The sequence below is a fragment of the Drosophila arizonae genome, chromosome 2 (genome assembly GCF_054131065.1).
Source record: "Drosophila arizonae isolate 15081-1271.41 chromosome 2, UAZ_ARI_1.0, whole genome shotgun sequence".
Lineage (NCBI taxonomy): Eukaryota > Metazoa > Arthropoda > Insecta > Diptera > Drosophilidae > Drosophila > Drosophila arizonae.
The window spans coordinates 9758742-9778596 of NC_142922.1; the positions used below are offsets into that span (position 1 = coordinate 9758742).

The window sequence follows — 19855 nt, forward strand, 5'->3', positions numbered from 1 at the left end:
TATTTATATATGTGCGAACAATTTGTTTTTTGCGTTCCATTTAATAGATGTTCAACAGCAAATTAAGGGCAGTTCGGCGAAAAGCTTTTCATTTAGTTGGCAACATATTCCTGCGTCTCGCACGCAACGTGAGCAATTTTTTGCGCTGCAATCATAAAATCAGCAAGCTGAGATCTGTTTGAGCATAACCGCAATCATGACAGCTGCCAATTTTAATCGGTCAAATGTCAAATCGTCGGATAGAGACTGACAAACTGAAGGAGATGTGTGGCACACGAATTAGATGAATAAGCCGCGGAATTGCATTTGCATATGACACAGCTGCCTCAAGGGGGCTGTATCATAGAATCGGATTAGTCACTGACAGGCCGAATTGATAGCAGCATTTAGATAAATTATAATAATTAAGACTAAAGCTGATGCGCCATATGCGCAGGCAGCTTAATTAATAGCTTGCCTTTAGCGACTCCATCGCTCTCTTTCTTTTTCATTTTCTCTCTCTCTCTCTCTCTCTCTCTCTCTCTCTCTCTCTCTGTGTGTCTCTATCTCTTCCTCTAGCTTCACATTTACATATATGCATATATGTGGTGTATAATTAAGCCCCATGTCCGTTGCTAAGTGACCATTTAAGGGCATTGGCTGAGTTGGCTTGAGCAGGTTGTCTATATGTAGGTGTCGAGCGGCTAAACCAATCTAATAATTATCAATGAAAGATCTTTTTATTCATTAACAAGTTCTCGTTCTGCAGTGCTTATAAGGCAGTTGCTGTTTATTAATAAATATATATACATATATATGTATATTTTTTTTTTTCAAACTGTATCGTTCATTCATTGGAAGTGGCGGCACTCTTAATGCAAGTCAAGTTTTAGTCATAATTTACATGTGTCTTGCTTATGACTCTATCTCTCTATCTTGGCAATTCAAATAGGCGAACTGCCTTATAAGGCGCACACACAGCGCTAACCAAATTTGGTGCCAAGAGAACTTGCAAAAAGAACTTGACGCTGGCGTGTGTGGGCAACATTTAAGTATTATTATTATGTTGCTTTTTGTTGTGTTGTGTTGCCCAGCTAATAGTTGATTGTCTTCTAAATTCAAATCCCGCACACATTGTTTAAACTATTGAAGAATGCTAACGAACTCTGTAAGAGAATTCTGCCAAAGAAACAATTCTGATCTGTTTTTTTTTTTTGAGTTGTTTTTCAAAAATAGACGGGTCTGCCTTTCAGCCATCTTGGCCATGTGTCCAAACATAATTTTGAGGGCTTTATGACGCCCTTCTGGGAGCTGTTCGGCAGCGCCTTTTACGCCCAGCTGCCACATTTTGCAACATTTTAAATTTAGACTTGTGTGTATTTTTCTAGCGCTATTGCACTTTACGAGCGGCAGCGGAGCGTCAATAAATTGTCAAATTTTATGCATGGCGATTTTACATTTGGCAGGGATATTGCATTAGTCAGCCGAGGAGAGGCAGAATGAAGGCACAATGAACAACAGAAACTGGGCCAAGATACATAAAACTTGAATATATCAAATATATAAAATATTTCCTAGAAAATTTTCACTCTGTTTTGGATGCTTAGCAAACGTGTTTGGAAAAATTGAGTTCAATTAAATTAAATATAAATTTCGATGTCAAGAAATGCACGTTTCGTTGCGGCCAACGATTCTAGCTATAAATTTAAATGTTTCCAACAATAAATAATTGCATATCGTAGAAGGAGGTGATTTAAGTATTGTATAGCCATAACCAGAATGAATTAACCAGTGAGTTATTTTGCTGGCCAACTCATGCAGCAAATTGATGACATACTAGACCCCCTAGGCATGGGGCACAGTGGCTGCTTCTTAAGTCATACCGTATGACATGTGCCCAAGCACACACCCTCTAATAAAATATACATATATACATATATATCTGTGTATATCTTTTTCAATTGTCACATAGATCATAGAGAGACTGCCCTATCGTTCTGGTGACAAATTGTTGGCCATTGTATGAGCCAGCTATAGTCGGGGGCACATGCCAAACTTAAACAATGCAACTGCGTCGAGTCCCAAAGCAAGCAACAACAACAATAACAACAACAACCAAATGTTGATCATGTCAATTGTAAAGGCGCTGTCAACTGGCACAGTTGGGGGGCGACAGTGACAACGTCGACGTCGACGTCGACGACAGTTAGTCGCTGCGGTAGCCCAAACGCCAAATGTGTGAATTATGGCGCACAATGAGGCGTATGCGCAATTTGGCATTGCATTTTACATTTATTTAACACAGCTCCGCTCCGCTCCGATCCGCGCATCGGTGTAATTTGAAAGGCAAATGCATGCCATAATTCGTTTATATATAAACCAAATGATTTCACTAGTTGAATATATTGTTAATGGGGGCGTAGAGGTAAGGTGTTTGCTGTGCGTCTGTGTGTGTGTGTGTGTGTTGACTAGTTTGCATCTAATAAATTAGCGGCATTAATATAAAGTAAACATTCACACGCCATTAATGGCATACATGCGTCGTCTGTGTGTATGCATATGCTGGGGCAATTGTTGCTCGAAATATTTGTACAGCTAAAAGTCAAATTAAGCGTCATTTAATACGCACATTTAACTAAATGGCAAATTGCTCTAATGACCGAGTTGAATGATTAGCCACATAGTTGTCAATTAAACAACAAATAAAACAAAACTTGCTTTGCACTTGGACAGCAGCATTTTATTATTATATTATAATTATTCATAATAATATTTTGGCTGTAAAGCATTTTGGAAACTTTAGTTGAATCACATTTTGGTCGTAAAAATGTTGAAGTTTTATAGGAATATTTTTATGTTAACGCATTTTAATTGTCATTTCATTAATAATTATTCTCTTTTATTGCAGAAATTGCACGTGTTCGTGCCTCCCTATTCCAGATTAATGGCGTTAAGAAGGAGCCCCTCACCCTGCCCGAGCCCGAGGGCGCCATGGTAACGCTGAACGAGAAGGTTTATGTGCCAGTGCGTGAGCATCCAGATGTAAGTAGACACATTGAAATAAATAAACATATATGTATGTATGTATATATATTGGGAAACGATCAGCGATGATCTAATTTATGAATCGAAGCACATTTGAAGCGCTTCCGCTAATTAGAATTGACAGCGCGGCCTGCTCAATGGGCCCCAATGAGCAACTGGTACACCGGAAATCGCTTTAAGGTGCGCCCTCTAACAGTGCCCAAAGAACACGAGACGCTGCCAGTCAGTTTGCTGCTGCAACAAATGGGCGGTTAGGCAACACTCTGGCAGACACGCACACGTATCTAGAGGGAGAGCGAGAGGGAGTGGGAGAGGGAGAGAGAGATAACACACCTTTAGACAGCTGATGGAATCAGTCGGCTGTTAAGTTGTCCAAAACATGGCAATTGCCTCAGTACGGCGGGGCTCGCCTTAAGACTCGCCAAATGCAAAATGCGTATCAGTTCAGTAAGCTGCAGGCGAGCACACACACACATGTGCATATAAATATGTATGTATGTGTTTTAAATGGGTTAGACAAAATCAGTGAAGCGTTTTAGGAAGTCGCTTGACGTCGTCGTCGTCGTTGTCGTCGTCCGTTGTAGGCGTTTTGTTTCCCCGCCTAGCCAAACGCCATGGCAAATTAGAATTTGATTTAATTTTATGCAATTTCAAATGCTGTTTTTCTCATTTTAATTTGTTATTGTTGTTTTGTTTTCATTTTGGAAAATGTTTGGGCGTAGTTTTGCCTTATTTATGGCTGACAGCATCACGAACCGAGAACTGAGTGAATTTATTTCATTGCTTGACACAATTAAAGCATGTCTTTCAATGAGGGGCAGTGCGTGCTCCATATAGCCGTCTATTTGTCTATTTGCTATATATATTTATATATTGTATTGTATATTGTATATATATATTCAATTTATAAAGTATTTATTGGCTAATTTCGAAACTCGACACTACTTAAAGCGCTCGATATGCAAATATGCTTGCTTTAGGCTGCTAATTAGTTAAACACGCTTAAACCTGTGGCAAATTCTAGCTGGAGGTTAAAGTTGTCGAAAGTTGAGACTATTAGTTACCCTATAGTTTGAGACAAAATGCAAAATAATACCTACAACATATATGTAAATATAATATATATATTTAAATATTTAACGATTATGTCAGATTGACATAGGATTCGCTTGAAAATTTCACTGTGTATTGGCTTGAAAGCTGAGCTAATTCAACATGTTTAATGTCTCTAGGGTATTAAAAATTAAACATTATTTAAAATCAGCAACTTCTACTTAATTAATTTCAGCCGCTGCATTGCATAAGCCTTAACTTAACCGTTAAGCAGCAGAAGCAGCCGCAGCAGCAGCAGCTCAGCAACTGTTTTGCATAAAGTTATTGAGTTTTGTTTTTTATGTTGACTTTTTCTTTATTTTGCTCCTACAAAGAGCAGAGCGAATTGATTTCGAACGAGGCAAGTCATAAATTAGAAAACGAACATAATTTGATGCTGAAACAGAGCAAAAGGCTAAATCAAAGTTGCTTTTGATGATGCTGTTGCTGTTCTTGTTGTTGTTGTTGTTGTTGCTTGAGTTTGTGCTTTCCAAATGGAAATTGGCACAACTCGACCAAGATTTACGATCGCAGGGCATAGGTTTGTTGTTTATATATAGATAAATTTATTTGTATTTTCTTATATAAAATATGTTCAATTTTTTTTTATATCTTTTGACTATTTTGGTTTTTGATATTTCAGGTGTTCTGTGTATTTCGTATTCTTCTATTTATATGCCCATCGACCAGCTGAAGATTTTTGTTTTTGTGTTTAGCGCTGTGACTGAGCGCGGGTGTGTGTGTGTATGTGTGTATTTGTGTGTTCAGCATTTCGATAAATCATTTCATTTAATTGCAATATTTCTAGCTCGATAGCTGAACATGAACATTTCTGACATTTTTCTGCCGAATGAGCGAAGCCAAATGTTTCTAAGCAAGACAAATTGCGTTTCAGGTCGCCAGGCAGGCAAGAAAATGCAACAAGTTTTCACAATGTTTATTGTCCATGCAAACACACACACACACACACACACATACACACACACGCACACAGTGATAGATATGTTTATATATAAACACATAATATATTGTTTATACATATTGTTTAGCCTCGTCATTGCTCATAAATTTAACCACTCAGAGTCGGACACAGCGGGCAGCATTAGCCGAAACGCTTGCACGAAAAATAATAGCAGTAAATAATTTCAGCCATATTTAACAATGTAAATAGTGATTTGTCAGCTGGCTGACAAGCGGCAACAACGAACGCCATGTAAATGGACAACAATTTGTCAACAAGGCTCATGTCTTATGCGAGTGCATCGCATTGCATTCTGTAGGCCTACAAAATGCAGTCTCTTTTATTGCGCTCAATTGTTGCTGCTGCTGAGTGTGTCCAAAACATAAATACAACTTAATTAACGTCAACAGCAACATCTGTTGCAAGCTAGCCACAGTAGCAACAACAACAAAGGCATTTAACAGTTTACAATTAATTACTGAACTAGCTATTAACACAGACAAACTTGTATATAAGGCATAGCTCCAGTTGAAGCTGTCCCACAGCCCAGTATTTATTTCAAATGCACTCTCTTCTCTCTGTCTATCAATGTGTCCGTCTCTATCTGCTCGCCTGTCAACATATTGCTCATACGCCCCGCGGCGTTCGCCGCGCGCAGAACTACAAGCTGTCGTTTTATATACGTTCGAGATAAGTCAGATAAAAGATGAAACTTTTATTAAAGCTGCCAAGCAGCTGTTTAAATAGTATTAGCTTAAGTTTCTTCGCTTTTAGTATATAGCTATTCAAACGGTTGGCAGTCATGGCAATAGCTAGTAATTGTTGTCGGGGAGCTTGTAAAAATAAACAGATTTTTAAAAATATTTAAATAAATATGTAGTTGAATTTAATGAAAGCCCTTGCTATACAAAATATGAATAGACAAATATCTACGCTGATTGCAAAATAATAGGAAAGGGGACAACAATTAAACAAACAAAACTGTTTTAAATATTTTGGCTTACCGAAAGGAAAATACAATTTAAATGGGTATAAATAAGTTTATATACATATATAAGTTTACAATCAAGGCTTTGAATTGACTTGGCTTAAGCTTTACATAGATTCTGATTGGAACTATAAATGAAATTAATACTTGTGAAATTTTCTCTGTTTATGAACACACTATAGCCTTAATATTCAAGCACCTTCGGAGTTTTAACATTTCATAATTCACATAGCTGGCTAAGCTGAATGCTATGCTAACAGCTGTTGTCCATTAGCGGACGTTACTAACTGCTAGATTATTTATGTTAAATTGTTTGCAACAACAGCAGCAGCAACAACAGCAGTAAGTGAGCTCAGCTCATTTGTCGCAACAATTTGCAAATTTTATGCATTGTGTGAGTCGTAAATATATTGGCAATTAATCTGAAAACTGCAACGAATTGGTCATGAACATAGAATGCTAATTATGTGCAACAAAAAAATGCTCATTTCAATTTTTGAGTTATTTAATAAGTAGTACAACAGCTTACAGAGGGGAGGGAAGGGGAGGGGAGCTATTTTTTGTTGTTGTTAGATGTCAAACTGTGATTTATTTTTCCGCGGAATATAGACATACTTTTTGTATTACATTCGCGTATAATTAAGCACACGCACGCACACTCATACTCACACTCAGATTTGCACTCACACTCACACTCTTATGAAGAGAAGACATATAGATTGTATGTTCGTTAAAATGTACTTATACAGATTTGTAATCTATTTGATCTGCGCCGCCTGGCTGCCTAGTTTTGCATTTTTTGTTTCCACTTAACTGGCGGCTAATATGAAAAGATGTTTTGCTGTTGAAAACTATTTGTAAAACTGTTGCGTCCATTTGGCTGCGTGAAAAACCTGAACTTAAGAAACAATTCATTTGATATACATATATGATATATTGACTATGTTGAGAGTACTATGTACATAACATATATCAATTTGATTTTATTCTGTGTTGTCTGATTCTGAACAACTGTCACGTGCTGTTAAGCGGCTTTTGCAATTGTCCGTTATTATGATGGCAGCCATAGCAGCCATAGCCGATTTCCATATTGATTCATTAATTTTTAAATTGGGTCCATGCGCGTCTTTCTCTCCTTTGAGGGCGACCTGAAAGAGTCTAAAAAAAGCATCTTATGCCCGCTGCTGCTGGCGGCTTATCAATTGTTTGCGCTGCGAATACATATAAGTATTTAGTACATAATGAAATCATTCTTATCGCTGCTCACAATCAGAGAGGAAAAGCAAGAAAGTGTGGAAGAGGGAGAGAGAGAGAGAGAGAGAGAGAGAGAGGAGGCTGAGAGCTCCTGTTCCAACAACTGTTGCCTCTTTTGTCTGCTAACAGCATTTTTGAGTTGAGTAAACAACAATATTAATAAATACTGTTGTTGTTGCTGTTGCAGTTTTCCACTTGAGTCGCATAAGTGCCACTGCACTGATTTCATAATTGATTGGAAATTAAAGGGAAAGCTCTTCACAATTGATTAACTGGATTACTTTTAATTTGCCTGCGATTAAATACTTGATATATTTGAACCCAGCTTTTGTTAATTATCAGCATCGAGTGTCGTGTGTTATCGTTAAGCCAAAAGAATTCGATTATTAATTAATTGCCTGAAACAGTTGCGAATGCAATATGTATATTCTCGTGGAAGGAAACCTTTTCATGAAAAGTTGTATTTTACGCTTGTTCTGGCTCTTGCTCCGGCTCTGTTTCCGTTTTCAAACGAATCCGTTTAAATGCACATTGTTAAATTCTTAATTAAAATTTGTGCACAGCCATTAAGCCGCTAACAGCATTCACGCATCTGCAGCAATTTTCAATTGATTTGATCTCAATAGTTGCTTGCAGCAATTGCTGCAACAAGCAGCGAACAGCAAATGCCAATAGATATATATGCATATGTATAGATTTATTTATCTAGATAAAGATTAATATACTTACATACCCGACAACAACGAGTGCTGCTGTTGCCACTCACATCATCGTCAATACAACAACGACAACAACAAGAGCAGCAGCAACAGCACATATCACATCATCAGTTTGGAAATAAAAATAAAAGTACTCTTGCAGCGGATATTATTAATTTGTCATCCAATGTGTAATAATACAAAGGAAGAAGCTTTTAATTTTGAGTCTATATATAAATGATCAGACTTGAATTCTGAGATTCTAATTCTTAAATTTTACATAGGGGAAAGCAATAAAAAAAATGGAAAAAAAAATCGGATAAAAATTATAAAAAAATCGAAATCTAATCGAAAAAAATTAAAAGAAGTACTGTCAAGACTCGATAATTCGTACCCCGCTAAATAGAAAATCGCGATAAATCGAAAAAAATCTGTATCTGTGTAATTTCCGTGTACATCGAAAAAAAGGGGAAAAACAACTGATACTCTTGCCATTTCAAACTATTGGAACTCTACTGTATATATTCTTATAAACCTTTTCACCAACATCGCTTCAAGAACATTTTATAGAGTATATAATATTCGCGTTGACCCACTTAGCCTTGCCTTTTTGCTAATAAAAGCCAAACTGCGCCACATTTGGTGGGTGGTCGCCTCAGGGGTAGAATTGCGCCATTTTCAATATATATACGTATATACATATAGAAAAACCTTTATACAATATAATTGTCTATATAATTCAGGTTAAATTGTTGAGATATTCGTCTATGAGTGTGCCTAATAAATCTACAATCTGATCGTCTAATTTATGAGCATCAACTTACGCTCGAGGGCGTGGTTAGAGCGCAGGCATGAAGCATATGATAATTGGCTGCTGGCTCATCAATTACACAGCTGTTGGCAAGAGCTCAACTAGCCGGGCCTCAACGGAGCACCGCTCGCTATCAGTGTGACCTGTTGTCAGTCAGCTATCGACCGAAAAGACCTCCCTCCTCTACTGGTATTTGGTATTTGAAATGCCTTTGACTGTTGCCGCCGCTAAGCACTCGCTCATGCTGCCGTTGCAGTTGGCAATCTGGTTGGGAGTCTGGCTGATTGGTTTATCGTGGCAAATTCAGGCGTGTCGCCTTAGGTCATATTACGTATTTTGTGCGCTTGTGCATTTGTATTTTGATTTTTTTTTTATTTCTCTCTACTTTGATTATAATTTTGCTGGCGCTCGACTCAACTCGACTCGACTTGGCGAAACAGAAAATAATAATTTTGACTTTGAAAGAATGTTTTGTGCATTGAATTGAATTTGGTTCATGAGTCAGCCTTGCCATTAATGGGTTTTAAATTCATATGAGATCAACTTATGGCATTAAGACATTCAGCTTAATTTGTTATTATTATTATTTGTATATTATATTTGTTATAATTGTTGCTCATTTCCTGTCATTTCTTTCCGTTTCAGTTCAACTTTGTTGGCCGCATTTTGGGACCGCGCGGCATGACAGCCAAACAATTAGAACAAGAGACTGGTTGTAAGATAATGGTACGCGGCAAGGGCTCCATGCGGGACAAAAAGAAGGTGAGTTCTATGCACAGATGCTATATATGGGAGCCTCAAGTCCAGAGGAGTCATGAAAAACTATAAAAGCAATTCGAGAGAAATTAAAATTTCATTAAATAAGCACTTTAAATGCCAATCAGCAGTCATCCTACCGCTGCATAGTTTGCATGCCAATCTAATAGCCCCAATCACCCACGCCGAGAACACACATACACACTGCACACACATACATACATAGCTGGCTATCACTATGCAATCAAAGCACATTTCAGATTCAATTTAAGATGGTATTTTTCTGACGAAAATTTCGGTTGACATTCGGTTTCCGAGCCAAAATGAAAATGATTCTCAATTAAGAGACAAGTTTAAGTCCAAAATTTAATAGCACATGAATAATTGAGTAGTATACATATAAGATTAGCAGCCAACAACAAGTGACAGTTCAGATGGCAATGTTTCTTAAATAGAAATATCAAATGTTAGATAATATAAGTTTTTCATTTCATTTAATTCTAATATCTAGTCAAAAAATTTGTCACTCCTCAGCACTCATGATGATTTAATTTCCTCTGGCGTACGTTAAACAAACAAGAAAATAAACAGAGCTAAGATGATTAAATGTATTTTCGTAGTTTACCAATGTGGAGCGCATTTTAAGCAAACACAGGCAGAGAGAGATAGACAGAGAGAGAGAGAGAGAGTGAGAGGAAGAGAGAGACATATACAAAAAGTCAGAGCAGACAAGCCATATAAAAGTGAACACTTTTATAGCATTGCAATATTTTGATAATTTAGTAGCTATACACAGTGAGTGAGCTGACACCCACTCAGGTGCTCAGCGTGGACTGCTTGCCTGGCTGGCTGGCTGACTTGCTGATATAACGTCAGCCGAAATGTGTGTGTGACTCATGATATTTTCATGAAAATGACAAGCGAGTAAAGCCAGCGAAAATGTTTACTAGCTGCAGTCAAACAAGAGATAGAAATACAAAAATATCTACTATATACATATAAATATTTTGCAGCAGAAACCCCTTTATATATATAAATACATATAAATCAGTTTCCATGCAACTGTTTGAATCAGATGTGTCCACAAAGTTGGCTCATTTTGCCGCTTGACAGTTCGTAATTTGACAAGTGGCTGGCTGGCGGCTCGAAATTAGCCAGGCACTGGACTGGCTGGCTGACTGACTGGCTGGTTGGCTGATGAGCCAACTTCAAAAGCCAACTAAACTGACAGTTTGGCCTGGCACTTTGAGCTTAATTGATTAGAAAATTTTCAAAATTATATTTAAAAGCATGAGCAGTTTCCATGCATATAAATAATGTATATATTTAGTGCTTTCTTTCGCATTTTGGGTCAAAAGTTAATGAGCTGAACAAGTCGCGGGAGCCTTGGGTTAAGCATTAACAAATATCAGGCACATATTCTCACACATTTCGAGCGTGACAGCCAAAAGTGCCTGCGGGCATTTGGCGTGGCCGCAAACTAAAACTGCCTCACCAGAATTTTCATATTTCGAGCATTTCACAAAATCCACTTTACTGTGTGGCCACAGTGAATTGTTTGCGGCCATTAACGAACACATGCGCTACAAAACGTCCTCTGGCAATGCAATTCGTCCATATTCCAACTACACTTTGACCAGAATGAGTGAAATAAGAAAAGCTATACGTTTTTATTGGCATCCACATTTGCCGGTTTCTGTTAGTGTGGCTATGACGTTCATTGCTAATAAACTGTTGCCGCTTGTAGTTGTAGTTGTGGTTGTGTTTGCGGTCTGCGAAGCACTAAAAGAGTGATATTTATATATACGAATATAATTTAGATTTATAGCTATAATCATTCAATCATAAATAGTTATTTTAGAGAAAAAACTTAAACTTAATCAAACTTCCCATAGGGACTTGCAGTCTTTACTCCCAGAATTCAAGTGAAATCAATATATTCTATATAATAAAATTGTTTCTATGCCTTGCAGGAGGATGCCAATCGTGGCAAGCCCAACTGGGAGCACTTGTCTGACGACCTGCATGTTCTGATTACCGTCGAGGATACCGAGAATCGCGCCAAAGTCAAATTGGCTCAGGCTGTCGCTGAAGTGCAAAAGCTGCTCGTGCCGGTAAGTGGATGCGTAATACCTATAGCAAATGCCAAATGGCATTCTGCAATTCTATGCCCAACTCTCTATTCCCTTAATAAAAATAAAAAGTAAAATTAAATAAAATTAATGCAAAATACAAATACAAAACAAGAATTGAGATGTTAAATTGTTGGCATGTATTTAATGCCAGTTGCCTATTTAGATATATTGATTAATCAATTTGCTGTACCTATCTATCTGTATAAAATCAATAAATAAATAATTATCTCATTGCTAAAATTGTTAACCGAAATATTAATAATAATTTTTTTTTTTATATTTTCATTTCTTTTACCAATCTAATATGCTTTGATGTATTTTGTTTAATACATTGAAAAAATATCTACTACCACTACTACACCAAAACAAAAACCAACCCACACACATATATACACGCGCCAACACACACATATGCGTACGCGTACTTGTACTAACAGCAAGCCGAAGGCGAAGATGAGCTAAAGAAACGTCAACTTATGGAATTAGCCATTATTAACGGCACATATAGGGACACAACGGCGAAATCAGTCGCAGGTACGTCAATCAATCAAGATCTACATATAAGTCAACAAATATTTATACTCAAACAAAAACAGCAAAAGAAGCAAAACGAAAACAATAAAAAAAAAAGAAACAACTTTTGTCTAATACCAACAGCTAATCCCAGTACTGACCAAAAATAAATTAAATGATTAAACATCCACCCGGCTTTGATAGCAATCTGCAATGCGTAATAGCTATGTGCTCTATATAAGCCAATCGAATTCGGTTGCGATTGCGATAGTCATGCTTTCTAATCCGTCTAACCAATAATGATATAATGAATATGTTTTCCTTTGAATTTACATGGATTTTCTATACGGACAGCTTTCTCATGCGTTGGTTCTCCTTCTGCTTCTGTTCTGTATCCCGCAGTGTGCGAAGAGGACTGGCGCCGTTTGGTTGCTGCATCGGATAATCGCCTGCTGACACCCACATTATCGGGACTGGCCACCCAGATACGTAATCCCGCCAGTGCACCGCTCGGCGCACCATTGATACTTAATCCACGAATGACAGTGCCGACATCTGCGGCCAGCATACTGTCCGCCCAGGCAGCGCCGACAGCCGCCTTCGATCAGACCGCCCATGGCATGATCTTTGCATCGCCATACACCGACTACGCGAACTATGCAGCACTGACCGCCAATCCTCTGTTGACGGAATATCCAGATCATAGCGGTGGGTTATTTGCTAGATAAACTACTTAACTACCATATCGTATCTCTATAACTACAAATTATGATTTTCAATCAGCTAAATATTGATTCAATATACTCTTAACTATATGCGCCATAACTGTTGACACCAGCAAAAAAACACACACAAAAACATGCACACACACACATCATTTTGAAAATTACACCAACAAAAAAGATACAAGAAAAAAAAAGTAATATATGAACATCTAATAAGCCAGTTTATGAGGCGAGTCATCGATCAATTGAGCTATGGTTAGCCAATGTTATTAACTTCTATTACCGAGCCAAACTGCGAGCAATAATACTTACTTACAACACTTACACAAACTCATGACAGTTTAAAGTTAGTCAACGACTAAGCCTTAAAATCAATTATTATTTGAGCAAAAAAGAAAAGAAGCAACTTTTGATTTAAAGCGTTTACAATTCCGCTGAGAATAGTCCATAAACTTGTGCACATTAAGCATACGCCCAGTTGCATGTTCAATTTATTAGCCAGCATTATTTCTTGTTAATTTATTTGATTTTGCATTTTCAGTTTGTTTTATAACCAAAACATCGCCATTTTATATTTATTAACTTGTTATTTGTATACCCTTGCAGAGGTAACTATGCGTATTCATTATTTTAAAGATGAAAACATAGATTCCATATTATTTAATAGCAATTTTTTATTTTATTCAATAGCAGACTATATCTGTCTATATAGAAGTCCACAGCTACAGTTTTTCCATTTAATTACCTTTAGTTTTCTGCAAGGGTATTGCAATGTCGGTGTCTTGGCCGAATCTGTTGCTGCTTGTTTATGATACAATATAATTACGGTTAGATTTGTGCAATGCCTCAAAGTATGCAATGCAAATTTCGATTTTTTTCGCACGCTCTAACCCTTTGCATCGCTTGCTTTTGATTATAATTTTGATTTTAACTTAACTCGATTAAATTTTCGTGTATTTAATTCTGCATGCACCGCACAGCTAACGATCACATTTTTAATATATATCTATAAAAAATAATAATTAATTTCATTCTTGAATTTATTCCTTTATTCTTTTAATTTTTGTTTATCTGAATTCTGATATCAAAAAATATTTACAGTTGGTCGATATATGCATGCCGGCTCCGTCTTTTGAACTTTTTTTTGTTTGCGTGCACCAAGAATTTATTGAAGTCCATATAAATCGTTAGTTTTTAGTACCAGCTTAAACAATCTGTATATGTATTTATATATGCATATGCATCTATGTATATAAATACAGCAAAAAAGAAGCAAGATTCTGCCGTTGACAGTGCACAACACAGGACATATTCAAAACATATTGAACGTAGTAGTACTACATATTTAACTATAGCTACGTATATACATAAACACACACTTGAACATATATACGATTATAATTTATTTAGCAATGCACAACAACAACAACAAATACTCAAGTAAACAACTGCAGCTTCTCTGTAAGCAACAAAAACAAGAAACAAACAAACAAACAACTGAAAATATTGAACAAAAATGAAAGAGAATGAAAAACAAGTTACTCAAGTAAATATGATTATTGCTCGTCGAGAAATTTTTTGTTAGTTCATAGGTCGCAAACATTTCTAAAAAACTGGCAGCTAACGATTGAAAAATAAGTGATTTTTAGGCGCTTAGAGACAGATTTTTATTTTTATTTTAATTTTTTGGTTTTTTATTTTTATAATTAATGTTTTGGGTTTGTGTTTCGTCAGCTCTCTTCAAACAATTTGCAAATTTTCTACTTCGGAACATGAGTATATTCTAGTTGACAACAGCTGCAACAGCAACAACAATGACGACAGTGAAGCAATTTGTTGGTTGTTGTTGTCGTTGTTGTTTTGGGAACAATGAGTATTCTACTTACATACATACATACATAGACATGCATATTACTTAAAGCCTTCAACCAAGTTGCTGCAAGTTTTTTGTTTAGCCATTTAAGTAGTATATTTACAGATGTCTATGTTTTCTAGTTTTCTATTTATATATATATATATATTCACATACGCTTAGGTCTTGAATAACTTTTGTTATTTATTTACACTTCTTTTTGATTTAACGGTGTAGGTTAATTTCTATTTGAGTTGAATTTCTTAGACTTTTTTCTTTCTTTTTTTTTTTTTGTTTCCTTTTTTGTTGGGTTTTCTATTTTAATTAAGTGCAATGTCTAGCTAATAGCTAATTAGTTTTGTGTGGTAGCAGTTAAGCGCAGTATTTATGCACAAGTGTACCTTACGACAAGTTCAAGTTAAACATTTGATTTCCGTACCGTTTGATTTTTTTCCAGTCAGTGCCATTTATATTTCGTTTGGTAGTAATTGGCTAACAGCCTCACGTCGATTTTTTATAGCATTTTAAAATATATTCATATATATAAACATATATATTAATCACTTTATATGTAGTAGAGTATAGATGGAGCCTTGAATCGAGTTGGTGCTTAAACATTTTTGTAGACATAAGTTAGTTGAGGTTCTCAGGCAGCCGTCCAACAATATTTTGCACAACTAGTCAGCAAAAAGCGCGCATCAAATCACCAGACAGACAGACAGCTGGAGGAATGCTAAAGAACTGTAAAATCAATAATAATAATAATCATAATAAGCATTTATGTGTATATTCACATAAATGTACTTAGATATTCTGTAGGCTAGTTTGAGCTGAGCTGCCTTAAAGATCACTTATTTCGTCGACGTTAAATCCAGTAGCAAATCAATCAATAAGTAAACCAACATAAATACGACTCATTCCAAAGAAACAGAATTTAAATCTAAACAAACAAAGCAAAACAAAACAAAACAAAAGAAAAGAAAAACAAGTGCAATTAACAATTTACAATAAATGTATTTAATTGTTTTAATTAATTGAAATTGGTATTTAGTAAATGAAACAGTGTCAGTGTTCCAACAGCAAATGCAAATTGTGTGTTGTTTGAAAGAGGAAGAGGAGGCAAAAAGAGCAAGCATAAATATATATTTCTTTCAATTATATACTATTATACATATATAAGTTTTGTAGACGATATACATATATACATACAAGCATACCTGTCCACCTGTCCAGCTGTCCACCTGTATACCTGTATGTATATGTATATATTTATTGCCTTGAATATTATATATATAATCTCTATATACCAATATAAACATATATAAATATATATCTATGTATATCAATATATATATTTATTTATGCACATATCTACATGTATCGTATCGTATATTTTAGTAGGCGCCCTTAAGCAGCAACGTCGTTTGGCGGCTAACAGAGAACACCCCTATCAGCGTACGACGGTCGGAGTGCCAGCCAAGCCGGCGGGTTTCATTGAAATTCAGTAAAATCAAAAACAAAAAAATACAAACGAAGCACACTAGCAACGACAGCAAAACAATTTCTTGTTTTATCATATAAAAAAAAAAAAAAACATTTTTTTAAATCTTTTTAAAAATGTATTTATCTAAACAAATTATTTAAATTTTATTTCTCCAAATGCTAAAAAAAAAGAACGATGAGTGTTATCGTTGGACCGCCATTATTGTAAAAAAAAAAAAAAAACATTGGTCCTCAATCAATTTAGTTCAATTATGATAAAATTATATTTTATTTATTTTTGTTTTGCATTCTATAACACAAACAAAATTTTATTTCAAATCAAGTCTTCGAACAATTCTTAATCTAAATTCAAATAAATCAAATGCTGTGTGCCGTCCTGCTGTATGCACAATGAAACCCAGCCAGTCCAGTTGGCCAGGCCGGTCTGTGCAGCTCCGTAACTCAGTTAACTCAGTCCAATAATAACTCAAGCGCCTAACAGGTTAGTTGTGTTTCTACTCATCTATACAAATTGTTTTCTATATTACATTTAATATTACCGCATGAGGTGCGATTGGCATTGTCTCCTCCACGACAATGGCAGCTGCACCTCTGCTGCGAGTTTTGATTCGTTTTCCAATCACTCACAAGAGATAAACAAATAAAATGAAAAATATAAGAAAATTCTGAAAATCTGAAAATATTAGTGCAATAGACAGAAAGTAAAGCCGCTTTAAGCTGTCAAGTATAAAGAATAACGCAAAGAGAATATCACGTTGTTTTTTATTATCTATATATATAGAAATATATATATATATATATATTTTTGTTAGTTTATTTTATTTCTTTGTTGACGACGTTGACTTGTGCCTTTGATGTTTTACAAAAACGAAAAGAGAATAAAAAAAAAAAAAATACATATAAAATGAGAAAAAAATGTGAAAATGAAGATATCGGTGAGAAATTCGTATATAATTTCTACTGCAGACTCGAAAGCAAAAGCAATTTAGTACACTTTTTATTACTCTTTCTTAAGCCATATAATTATTATTATTATTATTATATTATATATATCTATATATTATATCTATGAATTATGAAATATGAATTTTATATGTGTATTTAGCGTTTAAGGCCCTGTTAGTCTGTAACATTTACCTTGTATATCATTTCAAAATGTATGTTGCAATTGAACCGAAAGTGTACCAGAATAAAGATCAATGACTTTTGTTGAAGTGCAACCCGAACACAGAAAACAAAACCAGCAAACAACAAAAAATCCATTCAAGTCTTATAATTTCATTTCTACTCTGATATTGGAAATGCCATCCGGGCATTCAAAAACAGAAAAGTAAAACAACAAAAAAAAAAAAAAAAATCTTCTAACGCTTTCCGAACTTAACACTCCTATGTCGTCTCGCATAACTCATTGATCACCTAAAAGAAGACAATATATATATATATATTAAAATCATAATGTTACTATAATCAAGAAAATGAAACACTTAACTTTTGTTTGCAACTCTAGTGCCTTAACTTAAGTACTTAACTTTAGATCTAAGCTCTGTGTACGCGCACTTCTAGCCAGCGTGGGGCCTGATGTACTACTCTAACTACTACTACTAGCACAACCACCACCGCAACCACAACCAACAACAACCACTACCATATACTAGTCCGGGGCATAACTCTATGCTTAACGTCTGTCTCATCTACCCACACACACACACACACACACACACATATATTAAACTCTCTCTCTAGTATTTAATTGAATAATGAATTGCAACGATTTGAACAGCGACTAAGCCAAATGCCAAATACCAAGTCCAAGTCTCCACCCACTACCACGTATACATATATAAAACCTAAAGATATATATTAATGTGTATTTAACAGACTTAATCTATAAGCTTAATACGGTTCTGGTATCAGTAATACATATGTTTAATATAATAATATCTCTCTAGACTAGTAAGATGAATACTTGTGTAACGTTCTATAAAATTGCATTTGCATTCGCTTACAAATCCTGATATAACTTCGCACACACATACACATACACTCACATACAGAACTATACAAATACAAATTACTAAATTGATTCTAATGCCATGCTGAAGAATGTCTCTGATTACGAATATTTGAATAAAAACAAATTCCCCTACATTCAATTTAAAACAATGTAAATAACGCTTTACCTTGGCATTTTTTCCAAAAAAAAAGACTATTATTTAAACAAATTGATAGCCAATGCACCTGCAATTTTATTATTATTTTTTTTTCTCTAATCTTTAAATTTTTTTTATACTCTTTAGCATTTACATATGTATAAAAAACCATAAAAATATCAAATGATATGTGATGTAATATTATTGCTAATTTCAACTAACCAAAGGCCAAGTTAACTAAACAAAGAAATTAAAAGTAAAAGAGCAAAACAAAACAAACCAAAAATGGAACGTACAAAAATAATACAAAAAAAAAAAAAAAAAAGGAAATAAATATGTACGTTGTTTTTGTAAATTACTCGTGCAATTCCTTTGCAGCGTCTTGAATAACCAATAAATGTCTCTTAAATAACAGTTTGATAAAACAATAAACAATAAACATTTAATACACTTAGATTTGCACTATCGACGATTTAGTTTGTGTTTGTTGTCTACATCAACCGAAAATGTAGTAATCTCAAGTACTGCAAACAGAATGTTTTTTCATTTTATAGATTTTATTTATTGTTGAGAAAATCAATTTGTTTTGTTGAAAAAAAAAAAAAAAAAAAAAAAAAAAAAAAAAAAAACAGTAAATGAATCCAAATAAAAAAGAAAACAAAAGTTACTAAACGAAATCTTGGCCTGCATGTTGTGTGCCCTGCTCTTAATTGTCTATTTACTGTTCTACACATTGCATACCATAAATACCATTTATTTTAACTATACAGAGAGATATATATATGCCCGCTTTCATTTAGTAACTTTTTGTGTGCTCATAATTCGCATATTATATTATTTATATATAGTTTAGGTATTTCAATTATGAAACACCATAAACGATTTAACTAACTGCTAACCATTTATTAATACTCAATTTCCATTTCTATGACTTCTTTTATTTACATGCTAACCAAAAAAAAAAAAAAAAAAAAAAAAAAAAAACAATATATATATATATCTATAAATAAAAAAATCGAAACCTATAACAAAATCCACCAAAAACACATTAAAAAAAAACTACCAAATTTGCTAATAAAAAAAAGCAACGCCTTCACCTGCCGTCTGCGCCGTCCTCGTTTCGGTTAGATGCAATTGCCATTGTGATACAGCCGCAGCCAGATGTGCGAATGAAATGAATGCAGCAGCAGCAGCAGCCGTAGCAACAACAACAACAACAAGGAGCAGCAGTCGCGGCAGGAAGCTGTGTGGGCAGCGTTGTGTGCCATGTTATATGGAATGTATGGATATGCTAATTGCAAGTAGTGCAGCAACTTCTGTCACTGACAAATACTAATGAAACACCACACACACATACATGCACACATATTCACACGCACAGACACGCATATGC

The 19855-nt window shown here is 35.1% G+C and overlaps 1 protein-coding gene across 10 annotated transcripts in view; it reads left to right on the forward strand.

Moving 5' to 3' along the window:
- Positions 1-19449, forward strand: part of how (protein held out wings) — a 38714-nt gene extending 19265 nt beyond the window's left edge. For 4 of the 10 annotated variants that reach the window (XM_089462832.1, XM_089462833.1, XM_089462831.1 and 1 more), the window contains exons 3-8: positions 2888-3021; positions 9474-9590; positions 11558-11698; positions 12157-12253; positions 12587-12940; positions 16208-16340. In XM_089462832.1, the coding sequence (XP_089318958.1) occupies positions 2888-3021; positions 9474-9590; positions 11558-11698; positions 12157-12253; positions 12587-12940; positions 16208-16317 (953 nt within the window). In that variant the 3' untranslated portion in view covers positions 16318-16340. Of the gene's footprint in view, positions 1-2887; positions 3022-9473; positions 9591-11557; positions 11699-12156; positions 12254-12586; positions 12941-14058; positions 14496-16207 lie in introns of those variants that run through there. The other 6 variants (XM_018007134.2, XM_018007143.2, XM_018007151.2 and 3 more) reach the window with 6 other exon arrangements.
- The last annotated feature ends 406 nt before the right edge of the window (positions 19450-19855 follow it).